The sequence below is a fragment of the Taudactylus pleione genome, unplaced genomic scaffold (genome assembly GCF_031769625.1).
Source record: "Taudactylus pleione unplaced genomic scaffold, aTauple2 ptg000451l, whole genome shotgun sequence".
In the NCBI taxonomy this organism is placed as follows: Eukaryota; Metazoa; Chordata; class Amphibia; order Anura; family Myobatrachidae; genus Taudactylus; species Taudactylus pleione.
Genome location: NW_028284853.1, coordinates 7,812,317 through 7,837,490, shown reverse-complemented (window position 1 = coordinate 7,837,490; position 25,174 = coordinate 7,812,317). Strand labels below are relative to the sequence as shown.

Genomic DNA, 25,174 nt, shown 5'->3' with positions numbered 1-25,174 from the left:
AGACTTACAGTACAATACAATAGAAACAGGACAAGGACATGGATAATATACATTGCTACATTAGCGACCACAACACCCACATAAGCAGCAGAGCATAAGCAGCCAAGTGTTAGGTGCCCTAGTGGGGAGTAAGGAGTGGATGAAAGTAGAGAAGAAGCACAAGAGGGTAGAGGGTCCTGCTCGTAAGAGCTCACATTCTAAAGGGGAAGGCCAGACATACGGGTGAGACACAGACTGGGAGGAAGGCGCATATAATAATAATTTTATTTATATAGCGCTTTTCTCCCTCAAAGTCGCTTTAAAGACATCAGAAAACATGGTACATTGTTTAAAGATTTGGTGTTGCAAAAAATAGAAAACCACACAGAGATCATTAAAATCAACTGAAACCTAGATTGCAATAAGAATATTGGAGGGTTAGTGCAGACATTTTGGGAAATAACTTCCATGAGTTATATATTCCACCCACAAAGGTACCAAATGAGGCAGCCGTCTTGGGCGCACTAGGTAGGATTACCCTGGGTGGAATAGGTTATGCCTAGAAGAGATGACACAAAATGGGTGGTTACAGTGTCCTGATGCTAGGAGTAGGGTGCCACCATAATAGTCAGGTCCATGTATGTTTCATCCCATCCACGAGTGTACCAGGTAAGGCAGCAATGATGGGCACACTACTAAGGTTGCACTGTGGGTGATGAACCATGCAAGGACCCAAGGCATATATGGGAAAAGCGACACGTGTGGCAGTATGATATACCCTGTGTGAATAGATCCACATGAAGTACATCCTGCCAATGGAGGATGCACTTCAGTGGAGGTGTAGCACACCAGTATAGCATACGGTGGGGGTATAGCACACCAGTATAGCATACAGTGGAGGTATAGCACACCAGTATAGCATACGGTGGGGGTATAGCACACCAGTATAGCATACGGTGGGGGTATAGCACACCAGTATAGCATACAGTGGCGGTGTAGCACACCAATATAGCATACAGTGGAGGTATAGCACACCAGTATAGCATACAGTGGAGGTATAGCACACCAGTATAGCATACAGTGGAGGTATAGCACACCAGTATAACATACAGTGGGGTGGAAGTACATGTTAAAAAACAGGGAATAGTAAATACAGCAAACAGTGCTGCAGTTCGGGCATGACATATATACGGGTGACTGAAACATTGTAAATAGGAAATGCACTGAATGAATTTCAGTGCATGTTTGTTCATCCTGCCCAAGAAAGATCCACCTGAGGCAGCCATCTGGGGCGCACTGTGTAGGTTACATCTGGCAGGGTGTGCAAGTAGCAGAAGTATAACGTCCAGGTGAAGAAAAGCGAAAGAAAAAAAGAAAAAAAAAAGGTGACCGTATTATAAGTTGAAAACCATGTTACGCTTAATCAGATATTAAGTTATACAAGAATATAGCCCTTTAAGGGCCGTATTCAATTAGCGGCAAAAAGCAGTTTTCTGCAAAAAATTATCGCGGGTGACGTCATTTCGCCAGTCTGAAAGTTTCCTCCATATTCAATTCCAAATAGTTTTCGCGTACGCGAAAACGCGATGCAATGTAATAGGGGGAAAAGTTTCGCCTATGAATAGGTGTCGAAAAAAGGTGCAGAAGTGGGGTTTTAGGGCGCAAACTTCGGAAACAAACCCTGCACCCTTGGGACAGTCCCCCAAAGGTAAACTGCGTAAAAAAAAGTTTAAAAAAAATAGTTTAGATCACCCCAAAAAGTACTTTCATTTTGGGGGTGAAAAAGTCCAAAGTTGGTGGACAAACTTCAAAACTAGCGAAATAGACTCCAGGGGGGCCCCCAAGTATGCCCCAGGTGTTTTTAAGTTTGTAGGTGGTTGCGGCAGTTTTTTTTTTTTAAGTTTTTAAAAACTTCAGTTTAGCAACTTTAAAATATGCTACCCCCATTTTCATGTACCCCAAATTTGCTGGGACTACTTATTTTCACCAAAAAAACCTGCTAAATGCCATTCTTCACCACTTATGCAAAGACGCTAAATAGCAGTTATTGAGATCATTTAGGTACCCCAAATACCTTCAGCAGGCCTATTCGGGGGTATCTATAGTGATCCCCAATGTCAGTGCATCTTTTGGGGGGTGTCAGGCTGATTTCCCCAAATCTGACAGTACTTTTCGCATGTTACAGTTTCGTCGGGTCCCGATTTCGCTGATTTCTAAATTGAATACGGGGATAAGCGGGGACGCGCGCGATACTTTTTTGTATGGAAAACCAGCGATGTCGGCGAAAAGTACGGGACTTTTCGCGTCTAATTGAATATGCCCCTAAGTGTCACAACGAATCCAGCTAAGGTAGATATTACCAGTTCCATATGGGCAATGTCAGAGTTATTAGCGAAGAAAGCACAACGCTTTGGAATTGGTCCCCCTTTGTGTATGGCATAAATGCTGAAAATGTCCAAATCAAAGATTCCACAAAGATATTTTAAAATATAATACTGACGCGTTTCGCCGTTGTGAACTCACAGCTTGGAGATCAACTCTCGCCCCCTTAAAAGAGCTGCTTTTTGGATCAATCACCCTAGGAAGCGCCTGATTGGGTTTATACTTGGCATATCAACCATTCTCAATTGCTCCTAACATAACCCACACAAGAAAAATAAGTATAGCCAGCCTATATAGGATTGTGAAACTATTTATTTTTTTTGTTAATTTGTTATTTCTGCAAGAATTAACACAATTAAAAAGGTATACAAAAAGAGATTTCACAAAACATCTCCATTGATTTAAAAATATTAATCTAAAACCACTGAAATGTAGATCATTTAAAAATATAAATACACAATTATAGACTATTGCATTGGGGAAACAACAGTGCAATTATTGAATCAGACAACATGGCTATCCCACAGAATAAACAAAAAAAAAAAAAAACCCATATAAACATGGTCATAAACTAACAACGGTCTCTAATCTGGGGACACGTTATCGGATTTACTCAGACACAATAAAATTATCTATGGGATCAGACACAGAGTAACAAGGACCCAAGCAGGTAACACAGGGCATGTAAATTACAGCACTGATCAATTATGATGAGGAACACAAAATAAACATAACCCATTTACATGGAAAGGATCCTTTCTAAATTGTATAATGGCCCTTTTCTTGCGCTGTAGTCTGACACTGAGGTATAAATGTATGTATCCTTCCCTTAGCCTGGAATATGTTATTTCTCTGGGAGCCCAACACATTGCATAGCTAACAATCGGGGGACCCCCAAAAACACTTAGGTGCAGGACCTATAGGTTGCATAGATCAGTGATCCACAAGTTGCGTTGCTTTGCTCAGTCTATATCATAGCCGGCGATAATCCAGCCACACAGCCAGTAGGTAGTGACCATACCGTGGCCCAGAACCCATGCCGGGTGCTGGAGCACATGTACAGTACGTGACTCCAGGATATAGCATACAAGTGATCAGGTGTCCTTAATAACACGGCCTATCGATTCCCCAGGAATCAATGACATCACTGCGGTAGAGGGGACAACATATCTTAGGAATATTAGTTCTGCTCTCAAACAGGCTTCTCCTGCTCCGTGAAGGCAACAAATACACTATAATGCATCACTGGGGAGATGTGATTGTCCACAGTGCAATGCTGTTGAGTTGAGAGAAAGATGGGTAATGCTGAACATTAGCTCATACAAGGAGGAAGAATGATGGCTCGGTATGAAATACTGCCGGACGCAGGTTCTATTCCCGACATCCCCAAATGCCTAACCCCCTGTAAGTGCCTAAACCTAACCCCCCTTCCCCGCAGCCTAACCCTAACCTCCCCCAAGGGGTGCCTAACCCTAACCCCACCCCCCTTCACCTAGCCTAACAAGGAATTAAGGTGCCTAACCCTAATTCCCCACTGGGAGCCTAACCTAACCCTCTTCCCCCCCCCCCCCCCCCGGCTTGCCTTAGATCAGGATGCCGGGCGTCAGGCTCCCGGCATAGGTAAAAGGACAGGCGTCGGGATTTCGACGCCTGTCATTAGACCCTTGCCAGGATTAGACAGTCGGGATGCCAACAGTCGGCATTTAGACCGTCGGCATCCAGTCTGCGTACCCTTATATTGGTTATTCTTATGGGTGCGGCGTTCAGAAATTCTTAATCACTGCATGGCAACGGCAAACATTTCTTAATGCACAAGAGACTCCCAAAAGGCAGGACCATAGAGAGCCATAAAGCCCTCTCTACACATAGGACCTCGTTCAGACCCGGTCGCAAGCGCTGCGCGCTCGCAACCGGGTCGATGTTTTGGTCCTGCACACACACAGCGGCCGCACTGCGCGTGCGCAAGCCTACTACAAAAGGGCCGGCTGTCGATGTTGATCGACAGCTTGGCCCGTTTTGTAGGCCGGGCGGGGGGGTGTTTTGTAGGCGTTCCTTATGGAACGCCTACCGTTTTGTGGGTGGCCGCACTGACATCAGCAGTGATGTCAGTGGGGAGGTTCCTGCTCGATCAGAGCAGGAAGCTCCATGGGGCTTGCGGTTGCCGAGACCCAACCTTAGGGTCTCATCGCAAGCCCCGATGGTCTTGACCATCGCGACCATCAACCTGGTCGGTTGCTGTGGTAACCCACAGCTTAGCTAGTGAGCAGGAGGCAGCACTAGAAAAAGCAAGCAGCCGTCCTCATTCAGAACGAGCGCCTCTGAATGAGGGCCATAGACCTGTGGTCAGGAGAGGAATATCTTTGAGGGTTACCATCTAATAACATGCACATTTGGCACAAGAAAGGGTAACCAGTCTATCAGTGGTCCTGGACCAGGCCCCTAGTGGTAAATGTTGGTATACATGTACCCAAGTTAGGAAGTGGGATGGAGATTGAATTCAGCAGCAGCATAAAGGTTGGCCTCCAGCGATTCACTTTGTTATAATATAGAAGAAAAGAATATACGTTTAGCTACCCATCTGTACTCACTGCCATATTCATTGTCATTTTCTAATATTGAAATTGGTCAAATTCACTGACAAAAAAAAGCTGCAGCCTTTAAATGTAACATTTAAACCGAGATATACGTAATTCCCTACACTTTTACAAGTATTTTTGACTGCAATGTCTGATAAAGAAATTATACTATGTCCTCGATTATCAAACTTTGCGATTGGTTACCGGTATGTAAGACATTTACATGTTCTTTTGCCAATTAAATGTAAAAATAATGTATTTATGAACAAAACTGCAGCAAGAGGAATGCTACGGTCACTCTAGGGCGATTAGGTGTAATCTCGGGTTAAGAACGTAACTCCCATAAAACGATAGGATTGTCCCGTCGCTCAGCTAGCCAGGTATCGGCAATGGCAGTGTCCTTCAAGAGCCAAGTGCGGTTACAAACACCAAAGCCACTCCCGCTCAGTCCTGCTACTCTTCCTTCTGCTTCCAGGGGTAGATCACCTCCCCAACAAATAGCTTCTTACACAGGGAGCCCCAGGAGTCTTTGGGGTAGCATCTGCTAGATGGGAGCCTGTAGGTTTCCAGCACTTGTCCATATGGTAATGGGTTGATCTGCAGGAAAATAGGACAATATGTAAAACCCCAATTTTACACTTTTCACAGAATTGATACTTTTTTTTTTTATTTTAATTGACTTATTGTCCTGATTTTACAGCCCCACAAATGACCCAGATCCAGTATTTTGTGCTGGGAAATTGCTGTACGATCGTTGATTTTGCTACAAACTTTTTCAGCTTTTCCAGATTTTACAGAAATGTTTTCCATTCTACATATAACATGATTGTTTGACTGTACGTATAATAACTTATATAGTTTTCCATCCCTTTCTGAAATACATGCAAGTGAGTTACAGCCAGGAAGCTATATAGGGAAGTATGTATTTTCCTTGTGTACAGTCTGTCAGAACTTATTCTATTGTTTGTGTGCAATTGTAATTTCCCTGTATGCATACCTCCCAACTTTTCGGCCTACAGTCGCGCGTCCAAAAAGGGGTGGGGCTTCAGGGGAAAGGGGGAGTAGCCTCGGAAAAAGGCGCGGAGCATCACAGCTTCCCCCGTTTACGTCACTATGGGGGCGTGCCCAGCACTCTCTGAGATGCTGGGTAGCCCCCAGGTTCTCCGTATACTGGTGAACAGATGCTGTGCGCATACACATGGATGTGAATGGTAAGATATTCTCTGTAAAGCGCTGCGGAATATGTGTGCGCTATATAAATAACTGTTAATAAATAAATAATCTGTTCTCCTCCTGCACACCCACTGCTCTGCATAGCATGTGCTCCCCCCAACTCAGGGGACAGCGGGACAGTCCCAGAAAAACGGGACTGTCCCACATCTGTATGGGTCTAAGGGTGGGTAATAAGCGGCCCTCCAGCTGTTGCTGAACTACACATCCCAGCATGCCTTGCAACAGTTTTAGCATGGCAAAATAGGAAAACTATGACAGGGCATGCTGGGATGTGTAGTTCTACAACAGCTGGGGGGCGGCTCATTGCCCACCCCTAGCATTGGGTCTGATTCAGAGATTTACGCTAATGCCACTGCAGCTGTGAATTTGTACACAGCGGCTGTACAAATATAAGCAAATGTCGCAACCGCCGGGAGTTGTATTGAGACGCCCACCGGCGAAATCGCAAATCCAGACAAGCTGCGTACAATGAAGCTGCTTTGTTCGCAGATCCTTTGATAATCAACTATCTGAGTATCACTATGGTCGCGCAGAATGGGCGCGTGTACCGAGACGCTGGAGCCATGTTTTCGCCGTTCCTGACTGGAGACGCAGGCTGTAACATAGCCTGAAAAAGGTGGCATGTGAATTTTTGCCGCCACTCCACGTTGTCTCCACCAAACGCTCCTCGTCAATCATACTGCAAGTAAACAGTCGCTGCGAGCGCTAGTAACGTAATGCGCAGTGTGACTTCGATGCATGCGCAGATTACAGATTATCGCTCAACTGCGTAATTATTGGCACTACGTAGTCTCTGAATCAGGCCCACATTGCGGCACCCTAGAAATAAAAGGATGATGATAATAGTAGTAAGTATAGATACATTGTAACTTAAGCAGTCATAACAACTTGACGATATCATGAAGGTTCTCTGTATAGATCGCACACTTCCCTAGTCTGCAGGTTATATATTAGGGTATAACTTACCTGCATCAGCAATCTCAGAGCTGTGCCACTTTTCTGTTCTAGTATCCGGAATTTGACGCCGGCTGCGACAGAAGTAACGCAACTGGAGTTAGGAGGAGCGCTAAACACAACACTGATTTATTACTATATTACTGTACTGTGCCCTGGTGCTGGGCACGGCATCACAGCTTGCAGACTACACGCTATGTAAGTTTAGACAGTGGAGTTATAGCATTTTAGCTGGGTAAATATCGGCATGACTCACCTGCCAATCGGTAAGATCGGCACAGGCGCAGTAACAGGGCGTAGAATGGGAGCGAGCTGAGCAGATCTATAGTCATCTGGATCACACCCTGCGCCACCACCACGAGCAGGCGGAGCTGTTAGAGAGAAAATAGCGGATATACAATATGCCAGGTTCTATAGGAGGCGCTATAGTCCAATTTCCGGGATCCTATTATTAAATATTTCTGTATTTTGGCAACATGAGGGGGTCTTCCTAATGTCACACCAACGGAACCAACTGTTCCCTACTTTTGTGGATGTTGCATGAAAAATATTTAAGAACTCTGCAGAATCCAGAAGAGATGTCAGCTTCCCGGGTATGAAGACTGGCTGGAATGGCCGTGTATAACTGCAGTCTGGATCCTCCTGTAGTCTGATTGGCTGGCTCATATACTGCCTCCTATATGAACGGATAGGCTGCTTTTCACGAATACTGATTCTAGGCACAGACGGCTGCCTCCAGTAACATCAGATAACTGTTACACTCTGAGGATAGAATATCACAACCTGAGGAATACATGATCACATTGCCCTGCCTGCACGGGCGCCTGGCTATGTAAGAGACGGCACTACGGTAAATATTTGCAGTTGGGCTCAGTGTTACAGCCCTTGCTGCCAGCTCCATATTTATTTATATGCAATCAGGCTTTACAAATCTAATATTTACATGTCATCAGTTCCAATCCCCTGGTGCTGCCTGTTCAGCGAATGGATAGGAATGGCCGTATTCAGTGCGCTCCAGCAGACAATGGACCACAACAAACAGCACAAAACAACAAACAAAACACATCTGCAAATAAGAAAACGGTGCAGAGTAACATCTCATGCCGCAGAATGTCACCTACCAGGGTGAAGACCAGGTAATAGAGAGCCGTGGTCGGCAGCAGAAAGAGGAGGATTGTGAACAGCAGGGTCCCCAGAAACAGCTGCGACACAAAAATAAAATCACCACTAACGAAACAATATATTCATTTATATTTTATTTTTTTACATCATTCCAAATGTTAGTTTCCCATAACCTTGTTCAAGATACCCATAAAATACGGCCACTTATAAACCCGTTACACCCCCTGCCAGCTACAGCCAGCTTATATTTGCCTCCTGAAACATCTGTAGCATTTGGCAATCTAGCAGCTGCAGTGCTACAGCTTCCAAAGCTCTCTGTGAATGGTGACCACTGCAGCTCAGTGACACTCAGACCTACAGCAAATTATTGCTCAATATCCCTCTGCTGGCAGAGCAGAGGAAGTGCACACGCAGAATAAAGCCAGTGTACCTGATCCAAGTCATAGGAGCAGGAATCCACCCGCTGGCGCAGGACATTCCACTTTTTACCACGAAACAGACGCCAGAGGGACGAGAGCCCGTGCATCTTCAAGCAGTATAGTCTGAGATGAAGATAAGCAGACATAATAAATAACATAGGACCATCATTACGTAGAAGTTCCTGACAGGTAGAAGTGGTGGGTCCTCGTGGTGGGGCTGGAATTAGACATCAGCAGTGGGACCTGATCTTTGGGATATTGTTACTGTATTGTTAGCACTGTATGATATCATTTGACTCCTTGATTGTAAAACAATGCAAATTACGTTTGTAATATATACAGAAGAGCTAGTGTTCATTCTACACCCTGCACCTGTCACAACCTGGGAGGTTCCTCTTTCCTGGCTGGTGTGTCGCTCTCTGCTCTGGTGCTTCTAGCACACTCAGCTGATGCAACAAACAGCTGAGATACAGACCAGTGTGCTAGAAGCACCAGAGCAGAGAGCGACACCACAGGCAGGAAGGAGGAACTGTACAGAATGCGACAGGTGCAGGGTGTAGAATGAACGCTAAATAACAATAACAACGGCAACAGAGATTCTGCCACAAAAGGCGCAATGATCGCGGCTGACATAACAGAAAAGCCGCATAAATCTTATATTTATTTACATTATACCTAGAGACTGAATTGAAGATCAGGAATTACAGAGACGCAATCGCTGCTCCTTATTCTGTGCCTCAGGTCTGTATAGTGTTATCTCACTTGCTGACATGTAATCCCCAGGTATAAAGGATCACAGTAAGGCTTAGTAGGAGTTTTGTAGGAAGCACAATGATCACTTACCTGGCCCCGTATACATAGAAGCAATATATGTGGAAGGTGAGGAGAGCAATAATATCAGACAGGATGGACAGAGCCACAGACAGCCCCAGACAGGCAGACAGGCCGATGTACCACAGGATAACTTCAATGAATGGAGACATCAGGCGGATGTAACCTGCAAGCGGTAATGTGAGGTCAGGTACGACAGCCAAGACACACAGGAATCAGGCATTAGATTACACGCTGGCTTAGTGGCAGCCTGATCAATGCTACACACACATACACACACTAATAAGTACAGTGCTTTATAGTATGTCTCCAGCCACAGGAAAAAGTGTTAGGATATATTGTACACACACACACACTTACTGACATGATGTGATAAGGTAGTCTACTCCTCCTCTTCAAGGAGATTCTTATTCAGAACAGAATAGGTTTATTACATCAGCAATCAATTGGGGCAATTCTGCGTTTTGCAGATGATTGTGTAAAAAAAAAAATCTGCAATGTTTGGTGTTCACAGATTGCCGATCCTGACCAAAAAGTGATCAGAATCCGGGAATCAGGTTGTCCAACAAGTTATATACCACCGACCAAATCGGCTGTAGATTGCTAGTGTATGGTAACAATAAGCCGATTTGAAGACCGTTACTAGTAAAATGGGCACTTTCATGATTCGCATGGGCGCATTTTCGTGGGTTGGAGAATTGTTAAATCAGGGGGAAAAAATGCAGATGTGTGAATCTTTTGCTGGCATATTGGGCCTCGCTGGAGTTTAGGAGCCCCTTCTTCGCACCCCTCTGCTCCCCCTGTGCCCATCTTATTTGTTTTCTGTCAAAAGCGTATTATCTTTTATAATTATGTTACCTTGCTTTACTCCAGTGTAAAATGTTGCATTTTATGGTGGAAATATTATCCCATACAAGTGACATATGTGAGAGTTTTATCATGGTACGCATCTAAAGGGTCTTATTACGTATACCGCGCCTCATTCCGCACACTGCTGGGGAACAGCGTAACACAACATCCAGGTTAGGAGGAGCAGTGGGATACAAGAGGAAGAATACAAGTAAATAACAATATAATGGGGGCAGCAATCCATCCACTGCAAGAGTAGAGTATTTCATGGGTTACAAAAGGAAAACCTACACGATCCAAGCATCCAACACTCTGACATTACATTGCAGCCGGGAAATCAACTCTGGTGATGGTGAAAACACAATCTACAGTATATATGTACAGTATGAGAGAGCCCATCTATAAAGTAATATCCAGGACAGGTAAATTACCCCTGTCAGTAAGTCTCTTCGTACTGGATCTGGATAAAGAACTTACTGATCCACAGGTGGATATGGTACATAAAGAATCGCCCCAAGACCTCATCCAAAGCCCGGTTCATCTTCAGCCCGGCCGGGGCTCCCATCAGCCACTGCAGCAATTCCTGGAGTTCCAAAGCCACATGCTATGGGGGGGGACGACCAGGAAAAGGAGAATAGAGACACGGTCATAAAAAAGAAGGAGATCCTCTTTGTCTCATAGGAATGCAGTATTTATAGATGGCATCAGCACTCAGGTCACATCAATTCAGAATCAGTTAGCAATGATTAATGTCAGGTAACAATGTATCTGACATCACCACAATGACTGTTTGACGTTAATAAAATAGATTGATCAGCTATAAAATGAAAGTAGCTATCAAGGTGGAGGTTTTGTCTTAGTTTTTGCCTCATTCCATTTAGGTTCTTCATTAAAGCACCCCTGACAGATCATGTTTTCAGGATTCCAGTCTGTGGAAACAGGTGGCATAAATTACTGATCCAGCAAAGAATGAATAACTTACCTGTGCATGATAAAGAAATCCAGAAAACATGTCCTGTTAGGGGTACTTGAGTACCAGAATTGAGATCCACTGCCCTATGGGATGTCTTAATAAAGAATAACTCACATCGGCCACGGGAACAAGCGCATCAGCCAGCTGACCTATGTGGTTTCCGCGATACAGCCAGGACATCAGTAGGACGCCTAGTACCATGTCTAGAAGCAGCGACATAACAGTGTTGGCCTTCCTACAAAACACAATAACATAACGAATAGTGAGGCGTGGGAAAAAAGGACGCCGCCTTTTCAGATACAGCACACAAAGCAGATATCAGAAGACACAAATATCAGGTTAGTTACTGGGAGCCACTGGCAACATAACAAATACATGTATGAAAGGAACATAGTGAAGATGGCCAAAGACAAGAGATGACTTGGTTATCTTGGTACATGTATGAAATGCAGTAGTAAGGAGAGTGCTCGTCACCTCATGAACGTTACGTGGTCACCGGCTTTCTCGGCACTGCCGATCAGGCGCAGGTTCTCCAGGCGTTTCCCCAACTGCTCACAGATGGACAGCTTGTTCCACAGGAAGGAGAGAGGCGGCCCACTCAGGACCCTGCAACAGGAAGGGCCGCCATGTTACCCTCGGGTGATTGGGCAAAGCATTATAAATAAGGAATACACTAAATTAAATAAGCATGCGTCCTCCAACCGCATGGTTCCATATGAAAACACAATATCCCAGATCTGATGGACGTTATGTGCATACTACATTGCCTCGAGTGCACTTACAAACCATGTAATGCAATGACGCAAAGGCACAGCCACGTCCCTGCACTGTCCCCCCCCCCCCCAGTACCAGCGTGTCGTTACCACAATGTCGGCATGCTTTAAAGGCATACTAATCACAATAACAAACGTTTTTATATTAGACCCTGTAATAGCATTCTTCTAGATTATATCTGAAATAAACAGATGTCTGCATTATATAAGGTTAGTCACAGTGAATGTAGGGCTTCTCATACACGACACCTTTGGCTGTGTGTTTCTAATTAGGGTAGGTACTACCAGCATTATCTTAGGACGTAGAGAAACGTAAGAGCGTAGCGATGCGTATATCCTTAGCAATGGGAAGTGAAAGGGTTACATTTTAAAGAGAGGTTAGAAAAATTAGGTCTGTATACTTTGGGGGAAAAAGGCACATTATAGATGACCCAATTATTACATAGGAATATATCCAAAGTCAATACAAATATGTTTTTAAGCAAACAATTTGATCCTAAGTACCACAGAGAGGACAAGGGGTCATCAGCTGCAAATAGAAGACAGAAGGAAGGGCTCTTTACTGTAAAGGCGAATAAGTGGTGATACTCAAATTCTCAAAAAAAACCTAAATAATAATAATGTCAATTTTTTTTTAAGCATATTTTTATTGATTCTGAAGCATAACTACATCAAAGTTCAGTAAATAACGCAAAAAAAAGAAAAAACACATTACAATGATAGCAACAAGAGTAAAAAAAAAAAAAGAACCAATGACAACATAGGCCTTATCAAACATAAATTAACATTTGAGGATATAAAAGGGAAACTACAAAACTAAATAAGTAAATATCAAGAAAGCATAATGAAGAAGTAAAAAGTAAGAAGAGGCTGCCGTGTGAACTAAAAGGATATCCCTGTAAGGCAGGGGTGGGCAATTAGCGGGCCCCCCCCTGCCGTTTTAGAACTACACATCCCAGCATGCCCTGCCACAGTTTTGCTATTTGTGCCATGCTAATGCAAGGCATGCTGGGATGTGTAGTTCTACAACAGTTTGGGGGGCTGCTAATTGCCCACCCCTGCTCTAAGGGACAGGGGGGTCATTATTCACAAGTCTCGTTAAGTACCACGAGGTGGAAGAGAAACCCTGTGTGAGCAATAGTTGCTTTTGTGTGGGAAGATTATGTAACTCTGCCAAAACCTCAAAGAATCTAGCAAAGAAATCTCCAACCAATCCAACTTGAAAAAGAACAGTTCTTCCTTAAAAAGGGAAAAAGGTGGTATCCTCGGCTGAATCCATACCTGTAGTATGTTGTTTTTTTAGCAGCTGCACTCACTGCTAGTAAGAGTTTACGATAACCACCACCAGATATCCTTTGGCCCCCGTGGCATTATCCTCAGTATGGCCCAGGCTGGATCAAAAGATAAGAAATTAACTAAAGCTGGGTACACACTGACAGATATATTGGCCAATCAATTGATCGGCCAATATATCGGGTGCCCTTCAGCCAGTGTGTACCAGCGATATGTCTGAACAGAATGGGATTAAAATGCCGGTGGTTCAAATCCCGACAGCGTGAGCCCGACAGTGGCAGGTAAGTGATTTAAACCCTCCCCTCTCCCCCCCCCCCCAACCCTCCCTTAGGGGTGCCTACCCTAAACTCCCGGGGTGGTACCTAACCCTAACCTCCCCCCGGGGGTGCCTAACCCCTCCCCCCCTTACCGCTTCCTAAGCCTAACCTCCCGGGGGGTGCCTAACCCTAACCCTCCCCCCTAGGGGAGTCTAAGTCTAACCCACCCAAAAAAATAAAAAAAACCTAACGCTAACCCCGCTAACTGCCCTAAACCTAACCCTCCCCCCCGCGGCTAACAGGACGGACGCCCCGGACTTACCTCGTTCGGCCGGTGTCAGGATTATGATAGGCGCTGGTATTTTGACGCACATAACTACATCCCCTGTGAACGACGTCGGTCACAGACATATCGCATCGGCTGTGCTGCACAGCTGATACCCAATATATCTGCTGACATATCTGCCCATCGACAAGTGTGGAAGGGCGGTCTGACCACCCGTACACATGCCACGGTAGCCTTGGGGATGGGGGCCGGACTCGCGGCTGCCTGAAAGATGATGGTCGTTCAGTGTATATGAACGACCATCATCTACAGATATATCTGCAGATCACTCAATCTGCAGATATCGCATTCAAAGCCAGAAGGCTCTAACCAAGGGACATAGTAGAGATCAGCATTGTCATCCTGACAGCAAGGACATTTATGAGGGGGGAAAATAACCCATTAAAAAGCCAGAATGTGGACTAATATATGTTCTATGATAAATATTCAAAATCAATTTTCAGTACGGACTAGCAGGGATAATGCGACAAGAACATGATTATGATATGGGAGGTTAGGGAAAAAAATCCCACTGTTGGATTGGATTAATTTTTTATTTTTTTTAATGGATTGGATGCCTGTCAAATAGTATAGTGTCTGCAGGTATTATTGGCATAGGACATTAAAGGGACAATTAATGCAGTGAAGTTATCCAACCGCTATATCTGGGATCAGAAAGGTTTTTTTGTTTTTACCCCTGTGAGACTATAGTGACAACCAGTGCACTAGTAGTTTTATCTTCCTCAAAACCAATTGGATTTTATTAATGTCTTACTTTCACGGACCTGCAGTAGGTTTAATCTGAATTGCTATGACTGAGGAATCACAGGAAGTACGTACATTCTCTTCAATGATTGTCTCATGCCCCTTACCTGAGGTTACAGACGCTAGTGATCAGCGAGACGAAGAAGGAAAGAACGGCACACATTGGCACGGATGCCTGCTTGGTCAGCTCGACAATAATACTGGCCTCCACCCCATCAGACTGCCAGTGCGTTAGCTTCAATGGTCCCTCGTCATATTTGTCTGTGGCAAAGAGAGGCTGATTTTTGGCCACTGTATTAAACATAGCAGCTATCTCCGAATGTTCAGCCGTAGACTGTAGCTCTGACAGCATTACTTTCCTCTGATCATAGTAGACTAAGACCACGTCCTCCGAGGCTCCGTCCTCCACCCTTTCAACCCTACAATCCCAGAACTTGCTGGCGGACTCCCTGGACATGCGCAGCCAGGGCTGGTGGCTGAAGATGCCGCTCAGCTCTCCCAGAAAGTTCTCCATTGTCTCATCTTTCTCCCCCTTGCTGTGGCTCCAGGTTCCTAGTACAGAGAGGCTCAGGCCCGTCACTTTCTCCAGCTGGCCGAGATATTTCTTCACATGGGCCGGGATGAAAGGGAAGTGCAGTGTGGCCAGAACTACGGCCGACCCGTGTTCCCCCAACCAGCGTCCAATAAGCAGACCATTCTCTGCCGCTGAGCAGCTGGTAGGAAAGAAGATCTTTATCGCCATGGTGACTGCAATTTAACAAACACAATGAGATGATTAGAGACAGGTTTATGTCTATGTTTCCAACCATTTATAAACCAATTTATCATTTCAATTTGGGGTTTATTTGTTCCCCACCTCTGCTTCCAGTATCTACGTGGTATTGTACAATTATCCTGATTCTGCAACGTGTCACCAACTGCTCTCAAATAGCCACGTAAATTGCACCATCGTCAAGTACATGAGAGAAAAATGACAGCTAACAACCTGCATGTGTGCGCATCTTCCAACCACATTAGGCTCCAGGTACAGAAGTGGACAGCTCAATCTCATGCAGCCAAATTGGACATGAATCCAGGGCCCATGTGGTGCTGCCTTACTAAATTAACCCCACTAGCTCTCCCTCGGATAAGAAACAGATGTAAAATGAATCTGTGTTTGAGATTAAGGGCCTGAGGGCCTGATTCAGAGCTGAACGCTCTGACCAGAGCGCTCGCTCTGAATCAGGGCCCTCCTCCATGAAAATAGAGCGGCCTCCTGGCCGCTCGAACAGCTGTGGGTGACCACCCACAGCATATGCGAGCGGCCAAAAAGATGGTCGCGATGGTCTTGACCATCGGACCTGCGACGGAGACCCTGCGGTAGGGTCCCCTGCCACAAGCCCTGGAGTGATTTTGGCTCTATCAGAGCCATAATCACTCCCACTGACATCACTAGTGATGTCAGTGGGGCCGGCTTCAGACGGTAGGCGTTCCCATGGGAACGCCTCTGTCTGGCAGGCACGCCCACCAAAGGGGGCGTGCTGTCAATCAACATCGACAGCACGCCCCCTTTGGTGTGAGACCCAGAGCGATGGAAAGCCCGTCGCTCCCCGGGCCTCGCGCTTGCGCACGACGGAGCTCCCTCCGTCGTGCGCATGCGCAGTGGGGAACATCGACCCGCTTGCGAGCATCCTGACTCTCACGAGCGTGTCTGAATGACCCCCTGAGTCAGAGTTGGGAATAGAGTGAGATATCTCTCTCAACTGATCATCTTGGTGAAACCATGCTGCACTGCAGGTGGGGCAGATTTACATTGTGCAGAGAGGTTTAGATTTGGGAGGGAGGTGTCCAAACTGACATCTAATTTGTAGAGTAATAATAAAGCTGTGCAGTATTTGTGGGCTACATATAAAAGCAGCCAGTATTTACCCTACATGCAAAACAAAATATGTTTTTACACCCCTTGCATTGCAACATGGTTTGTACAGGTACACAGCTAAGTGCTATCTCTCTCTCTCTATTCCCAACTCTGAATCTTGCCCTAAGTCTTGTGAAATGACCATGGGCAATGTCTATGTATCTATATAACTGTATTGAAAAAAAAGATTACAAAAATAAAATGGAATTGTATTCTGCCCTCACCCAGAAGTTTTGTATGAACACTGTTACCAACCCTACGGTACACTTATTTATAATCAGTACCAGAGAACTCCTTTTCGCTCTTCACAAACTTGCTTCCACCTTGCCCCATTGGAATCTGAATGAAATACGCGGCCGGCGGTTCGATTCCCGGCAGCAGCAGCCCGACACTGGAACAGATCCCGGCAGCGGCAGGCCGACAGCCCTGGAAATCCCGATCGTCCCTAGGTAAGTATTAACTAACCTAACCTACCCCCCTAACCCTAACCCTCCCTTAGGGGTGCCTAATCCTAACTCCCCCCCCCCACCCCCCAAGTGCCTAACCCTAATCCGCCCTCTAAGTGCCTAAACCTAACCCCGCCCTTCCCCGCCGCCTAAACCTAACCCCCCCTTCCCCGCTGCCTACACCTAAGTCCCCGGGGGGGGGGGTGCCTAACCCTAACCTCCCCCGACCCCCGGGGGTGCCTAACCCTAACCCTGCCTCCCCCTAGCCTAACCCTAACCTCCCAGGGGGTGCCTAACCATGTCCCCCCCGGGAGCCCTAAACCTAACCCCCCCCCCCGCGCCTGTCCGCTCACGGCGCCCGGCATCCCTTCAATAGGGATGCCGGGCGCCAGTCTCCCGGCGTCGAGGAAATGAGCGACGTCTACATTTAGACGCTGGGCATTTCCCCCTCGCCGGGATATGACAGTCGGGAAGTCGGCTGTCGGTATAAGGTCAGCCGGCTTCCCGATTGCATCCCGCCCCATTCACTCCCCCTGCTTTCTCTCACCCCTTAAAAATGTCTCTGTCGGCTTACCTCTAGGATTCCATATATCTTAATGTCTGTCATTTGTTGTCAAGTATATCCCGAAATTCTTCCTCCTACATTGCAGTCACCACTGAAAAGTCAAATCATGGCTCCTCTCTTCTCTTAAGCTGACAGATTGATCTGGCCACTCGGCCTAAACGTTAAGCACCCGAATCTCTATAACATGCATGTATGTATATGTATATGTATGCGGCCTCAAGCCTGATTCCACTGGGCACTATTAATGAAGATGGACCCTGACCACATACATCGTACCGGCATCTGACAGATCCTAATCAGGACTGGCATGCCTTTTTGGGCCATACACTAAAATTACAGCGTCTAAGGACACAATTACTGTACCTTTAATTGTCATCAACACTTTTTAATGGTTAGTACTTTCACCTACACACCTGTCACTCTAACTATACTGTGAGCTTTTCTATTGTATTTCTGTGTCTGAATGTGATGATGTCCCTCAGAATATATTGGTCGTATCTGCTGTACGAAGCGTAATATATTTGCTTCACGCAGATTAATATTTATACATACATTTTAATATATCACTACAAAAATTATTTATAACTAAAAGATCCTGCTAAAAAGACATTAGTGCAAGCCATCATTGGATACTGAGGGCCCAGGGACCCAGAGTTGAACACAAGTCAGTTTGTGGATGGATTTTTAGCATTCTCTGGTGCCAAATGTACACAACTAAAGGTGATTATTATCATCCTTTATCTATATGGCGCTACAAGGGGTCCTCAGCGCCTTACAAAGGGGGGAATTAAATTCAAAGCAAATTGAATAGCGCCAGGAGGGAGCTCCCGAAGCTATTCAATTCAGCGCGCTGTTATGTCGGAGAATGCCGGTTATCGCGAATTAACATGGGTGTTTAGTCATGGTAGCCGGCATTCTCTGACTAAAGTGCCGGGCGCGCGGCTGTTAGCGCCGTGCTAGGCTAGCCCGCCCAAACACAGCGTTGAATTGAATAGCTTCGGGAGCTCCTCCCGCAGCTATTCAACATCGCTTTTAATTGAATTCCCCTCATAGTACATAAACAGTATCAACAAAACAAGAAAAAAGTGACTTACAGTACAGAACATTACACTTCAGTCGGATTTCTGCTCGCACCATCGGGGGGGGTACAAGAAGAAATCTTTTATTGAATAGCTCCGGGAACTCCTTCCCGGGACTAATCAGCATCACGCGGAATTGAATCGCCCCTTAGTATTCATTGCGGACACATTCTCATATCATCGTTGTCCACACGTTAGTGTAAACTGGTGGCTGTCAGAATTTGATTTCAAATAAAACCCATCAATAACAACCGTATATGTAATGTAAATGTCATTCCTACCGACATCTGTTGTGTGACTTATTCACATGCACAATGGTAAGAGGTCTTTGGAAACTAAATTTACATTTACTGTAAGTAGATGCACTTTGGTGGTTTGGTAACTCTCCCAATTACTGATTTGCCTTCAGATTTATGACCTTTCATTTTCAGTTGTCAAGTAAACATTCTGAGCCTCCTGTGCACCAAAAACATACGCAGAAAAAACGTAAGTATGAAAAAGTGTATTTATGGGGCATATGCTCAGTCAAACGTAGGCTTACCATACTATCCCTTTAAACCGGGACACATATGAATTACACAGGTTCTGTGGCTGCTGACTTCAAGCCTGGATTTCACCTGGTTTTAATCAGTCACAGAACCTGTGTAATTCATGAGTGTCCCGGTTTAAAGGGATAGTATGGTAAGCCTAGTCAGACACATCTGAGAATGCATCCAGCTCTGCAACACTAGGATATAACACATCAGTAGTAGGGGCAGAGTGGCCATAGGGCTTACTAGGAACTTTCCCTGATGGGTTGACAGGAAACTGGGTAACTTCTTTTTTTCTATCATTTCTATCAAGTTTAACCAGCGGCGTTGGAATTTGGTTGTGTAGTGCAAGAAGACAGGGTCCTGAAGAGGGTAAGCCTGACAGCGACGTGAGGGTGTGTGACAGACTGATGCCCGTTATTGCAGACCAGCCAGCAGAGCTCTTAATGCAAAACAGCTGTCTCTGTGGCACACATGTGCCCCCCTGCTCGCAGCTATTACTGCCACTGATGATTACCAACATTTCAACTACCCTGAACCAGCTTGACCAGCCTACTCAACCATCTTCCCCACTAACATACCCAACTATCTGCCTAGCAAGCACTGTGTGGACACTTCACCTCTGCAGGTGAAGCACGCGCACATATATGATGAAATGCAACACCATCACTTTCGCTATGACAGAGAGAGAGAAAAGAAGTGGATAGAAAAAAATGGAGAAAGAGAGAGAAAGGGGGAGAGAGCAGAGAGGGGAAATGAGAGGAGAAGAAGAAAAGAGTAAAGAAGGTGAGAAAAAGGGGAAGCGAGAGAAAAAAGGGGAAGCGAGAGAAAAAAGGGGGAGCGAGAGAAAAAAGGGGGAGCGAGAGAAAAAAGGGGGAGCGAGAGAAAAAAGGGGGAGCGAGAGAAAAAAGGGGGAGCGAGAGAAAAAAGGGGGAGCGAGAGAAAAAAGGGGGAGCGAGAGAAAAAAGGGGGAGCGAGAGAAAAAAGGGGGAGCGAGAGAAAAAAGGGGGAGCGAGAGAAAAAAGGGGGAGCGAGAGAAAAAAGGAGGAGCGAGAGAAAAAAGGGGGAGCGAGAGAAAAAAGGGGGAGCGAGAGAAAAATGGGGGAGCGAGAGAAAAATGGGGGAGCGAGAGAAAAAAGGGGGCAGTGAAAGAAGAGGGAAATGGTCAAAGAGAGAGAGAAGGGAGAAAGAAGGACAAGAGAGCGATGCTGGTAGATAGGGAGAGAGAGGGGGGGGGAAGACGATGAAAGACAGAAAGGGGAAGATGGGGAGACAGAGACAGGGTGGAGAAAGGGGGGGGGAGATTGGATAAGATACATACAGGGAGAAGAGCGGGAGAGTCGGGAAGCCGGCAGTCGGGATTATGTCCGCCGGCTTCCCGACTGCACAGGAATCGGTATGACTTACCGCCGGACGCAAGTTCAAATCCCGACAGCGGCTGCCCGACATGGGTGAAAATCCCGATCGTCCCCAGGTAAGTATTTACTAACCTAACCTCCCCCCCTAACCTTAACCCTCCTTAGGGGTGCCTAACCCTAACCTTCCCCTAAGTGCCTAACCCTAATCCCCCCTTCCCCGCCGCCTAAACCTAAGTCCCCCGGGGGGGTGCCTAACCCTAACCTTGCCTAACGCCAACCCCCCCTTCCCCTAGCCTAACCCTAACCTCCCGAGGGGGGTGCCCAACCCTAAGTCCCCCCTGGGAGCCCTAAACCTAACCCCCCCGTGGCTGTCCGCAGCGGCGCCCGGCATCTCTTCGATCGGGATGCCGGGCGTCGGTCTCCCTGCGTCTGTAAAATGACAGGCATCTAGATTTAGACGTCTGTCATTTAATCCTCGCCGGAATAAAGCAATCGGGAAGCCGGCCATCGGTATTACGTCCGCCGGCTTCCCGACTGCATACCGATGGGAAGGAAGTGTAAAACCCAGGCACAATAGCTTGTCTAAAATAATTGTGATAAGTGTAGCACACAAGTTAAAGTAGAGTGTTGGGAACATAATCATCCATCCACTAACACATTTTCAGCACACTATAAAAGTTAATATTAAGCACCTGAAATTAAGGATCCCAAAAGGAGGACTATAATCATCCAGTTTATTATATAGGTGTTTACATAAAATTAATATAAAACTAAAGTAAGCCATTCAACCTCTTTATTCTATATTGGGTATAAGCCTACAGGGTACTAAAACACTACAAAAGACAAAGTAAGTAACTTGCTACATGTAACTTAAAAAAAAAAAAAAAAACAGCTTCTCTATAGACTAGCTCATACCTTAACAAAACTAGGCAACAGGTTGTCCGCCCAGCCTTCACATGCTTCTCCCAGCTCCTTCCTGCTTTATGGGCATTTTTGTTTCTTATAGCTTGTAAGTCTTGTGTAAAACGCCTGTTAATGTGTAATCACAGATAGGTGTGTCTTTCATTGATTAAATGTATTGATTTACGTTATTACTGAGATCAAGTGTAATGTGCGGCTCTTTTTAAGGTCAATGGGCTACCCAATGAGGCCCCTGAAGTGTACTAGGCTGCCCATTACTGGCTTAACCCTTTTTATAACAAGTAGTAGTTTGATTGGAACCGGTATGTAATGCCGGCTGTCAGAATGCCTCCTGTCATAAAACTGACAGTGGCATCCCGGCGGTTGGTATCCCAAAAGGGGTTGGGTAAGTATACTTACCCTCCCCCTTCTCCCCCTAACCCTCCCCACTTAAGTCCCTTGTTGGGCTTCCCCCGTTGGGATTTATTGCAGCCGCCGGTGTCATAACTACATCCCATTTGATTAGAAGTGAACAATGTTTGTCTTTCTGTGCTGCTTTTATTTTAAGTAAAAATATGTGAATCTGATATTGTTTGCATTGGAGTCCATGTATGTGTTTAAGGACAATAGACAAGAAATTAACCTTTATTTTTATACGCAAAGATCAATTAACTATTCTCACAAGAGGGTTAATTTGGAAGGAATTGATATAGAACACAGTAACTCACATTCTCTCTGTTTTGTATGGTGATCACTAAGATGCTTTCTGTATCATGTGGCATTTACAGGGATGCTCTCTGTAAGTATGGTGGTTACTGGGAAGCTATCTGTATTAAATGGCAGTCACTAGGATGCTCTCTGTATTATATGATCACTGGGAAGCTCTCTGTATTATATGATGATCACTTAGATGCTCTCTGTACTGTATATCAGCCACTGGGATGCTCTCTGTATTGTAAAGAAATCACTAATATTTTATTTGTAATGTAGGGCGGTCACTAGGATGTTCTCGTACTGTATGAAGGTCACTAGGATACTGTGTATTGAATGACATCACTAGGATACTCTCTGTATGTTATGGTAGGCACTAAGATGCTCTCTGTAATATGTGACGTCACTAGGTTGCTGTCTGTATTTTGTGACATCACTAGAGTGCTCTAACTTTCGAGTACAGGTAGGCAGAGGCAATGTGATATCTTTTACACTGCTGGGGAAAAATTTATTTTAACCCTGCCCACTTTTGAGTTGCTCCCAGCTACATGAGGCCACTTTCATCCTTTTTGTCCAGGGTTAGGCATGTGAGAACATTGTTTACTTTGTAAGGCGCTGCGGAACACTTGTGGCGCCATATAAATAAAGGATAATAATAATAACAACAACATTGTATGTATGTGTAAGCGGCATAGTCGTGATTTGAGGGGAAATCGGGGCAGGCAGAAAGTCACACACCGAGGGGTATATTTACTAAAGTGCATGTTTATAGAAGTGGCAATATGCCCATAGCAGCCAATCAGATTCTAGCTATTATTTTCTAGGAGGTGCTAGATAAAATGTTAAGCAGAATCTGATTGGTTGCTATGGGCAACATCTCCACTCTAAAAACCACACACTTTAGTGAATAAACCCCTGAGAGACAAACGGAGAGCAAAGTAGTGGCAGCTGTCAAGTGAATTTCTCTATGAAAATAGCGCTCAAACATCCAAATTGTGTAAACTTACTGTTATGTAACATAGATAGTACAGAAGATACAACACTTACATTTCTGTTCATGCGCAAAGCCCTTCCTGTTAAGTTAAATCAAAGATGATATACAGAAGGGAAACTGATCAGGTGTAAATATGGAGGACTACAGCCCCCCCCGGCTTATGCTAATGTAATAAAAACACAAATGTATAACCTATGTAAAGCTGACATGTAACCATTTTCCATTCTGAACCATTATATACAATGAACTAGTGCGGAACCCTCCAAGAGCGGTCATGGCTTCATAGTCATAACTCTGGCTGACACACAAAAGTAAATAAAATAAATCAGGATATAACTAATTCATCTGGCAAACACAACTAGCAGATGGCAAAGAGCTGTCAAAGTAACCTACCCTATATGTACTATGCTACCAGGGCCTTGTCATAGCCCCTACACCAAGTGCATCGTCCCCCAACCCCCCCATGTCAGGAGGAAAGCTGCATGCTGGAACTTGTAGTTAATCAACAGGTATTGCCCTAAACAGCAATGACATACATAGCCTCAAGCAGGTGTCCCAGGAAAGTCGCCCGACTCACCTGAGCTGCCAGCACCGAGCGTTCCTCCCCTATAAGCAGCTACTTCATGTGTCGCATGATCATAATCCTCCGTCTCCCCCACCAGCTAATTACAGGCATCAAAAGGTCACAGTCCCCGCAAGCTGTCATTCAGAAGCTACTTCCGCCCTTTCCATCCACTGTAACTAAGAGACGCTGCCCGCTCGTCAAATACGTCCGGGTGAAACATAATTCCAGTAACGTAGTTCCGGATGAGAACTGTACAGTGGTATGCACTTATCTATCTCTACCCATGCACTTATCTGCTGGGAAGCTATCAGTATACCACATGTGACCAAATACACACTGGAATAATAAATATAGGGGAAGTGTCATACCCACCCTTCTGTAACTTGTAATGTATTTAATTTCTTATTATTAGTTGCATTGTGCTCTAATTTTGAAAATGAACACAAACCCATGGGTCTATTAGGGAAATAAAAACTAAATCAGGCAAAAAAACAGATGTGTTCGCTGGAGATACTGTAGTGCTTCTCCCTATTTAGGAAAGCTGGGTCACGCAGAGGGGACCTGGTCTAGCCAGCTGCTCTGGCGAAGCTGCTTTATTACATTGCAGCGACAGAAGCTCTTCTATTACTACTGCGGTAAGGGTCGCTAGAAAATCTGATCAATGAAAATCTGTGAATTTCCACTTTGTAGGGCACATGATAGTTTCTTCTCCAAAAACAGGACTTCAGCACCAACTGAGAGCTGCTAATCTTTAAGTCTAACTCTAATACAAGGTGGTCCAGATGGGATGCGGTCAAGATGCCGGCGGACGGGATGCCAGACGTCTGTATACTGACGCCGGAATCCCAACGCCCGTCAGAATGCCGACGTCGCCATCCCGAAGACAGGTTAGGATTATGCCAGGGATGGGGGGGTTAGGTTTACGGACCTCCCGGGGATAGTTAGGGTTAGCACCGACCTGGGAGGGTTAGGCTACGGGGAGGGGGGTAAAGGTTAGGCACTACCGGGAGGGGTTAGGGTTAGGCACCAACCGGTGAGAGTTAGGTTAAGGGGGCGGGGTTAGGTTTAGGCACCACCAGGGGGAAGTTAGGGTTAGGCACCATCGGGAGGAGGTTAGGTTAAGGCACCACCAGGGAGGGTTAGGGGGGGTGAGTGGGAGGGTTAGGCTACTTACCAGCCCCTGTTGGGATTCTGAACGTCGAGATGCCGATGTGAGTCTTATGACCACCAGCATCCCGACCACCGGTAAATCGTATGTATTCCAGGCAAAATTGCGCCTCTACGTTGTACTTCTGTGGATAAGAGCATATCTAGGGGCATTTTATCCAATTTAAAATAATTTCAAACAGTTCATATTTTACCCCCACAAGTTAGTTGACCTACACAAACCTTAATCTG

At 45.5% G+C, this 25,174-nt stretch overlaps 1 protein-coding gene across 1 annotated transcript; it reads right to left on the bottom strand.

Moving 5' to 3' along the window:
* Positions 1-3,947: 3,947 nt before the first annotated feature.
* PIGQ (phosphatidylinositol glycan anchor biosynthesis class Q) lies at positions 3,948-23,929 on the bottom strand. Its single transcript, XM_088448104.1, has 11 exons — positions 23,789-23,929; positions 14,839-15,478; positions 11,793-11,924; positions 11,433-11,553; positions 10,823-10,949; positions 9,509-9,662; positions 8,677-8,788; positions 8,246-8,326; positions 7,381-7,495; positions 7,137-7,198; positions 3,948-5,534 (listed from the first exon to the last, which is right to left on the bottom strand). The coding sequence occupies exons 2-11, from the start codon at positions 15,471-15,473 to the stop codon at positions 5,391-5,393; spliced, it is 1,683 nt and encodes a 560-aa protein (XP_088304230.1). The 5' UTR covers positions 15,474-15,478; positions 23,789-23,929; the 3' UTR covers positions 3,948-5,390.
* Between the last annotated feature and the right edge of the window lie 1,245 nt (positions 23,930-25,174).

Coding starts and splice junctions, on each gene's coding strand:
- PIGQ (XM_088448104.1), bottom strand. CDS start 15,473: ATGGCGATAAAGATCTTCTTTCCTACCAGCTGCTCAGCGGCAGAGAAT. Junction 7,199..7,380: donor CCGATCTTACCGATTGGCAG/GTGAGTCATGCC, acceptor CTTCTGTCGCAG/CCGGCGTCAAATTCCGGATA. Junction 5,535..7,136: donor CTCTGAGATTGCTGATGCAG/GTAAGTTATACC, acceptor ATTTTCCTGCAG/ATCAACCCATTACCATATGG.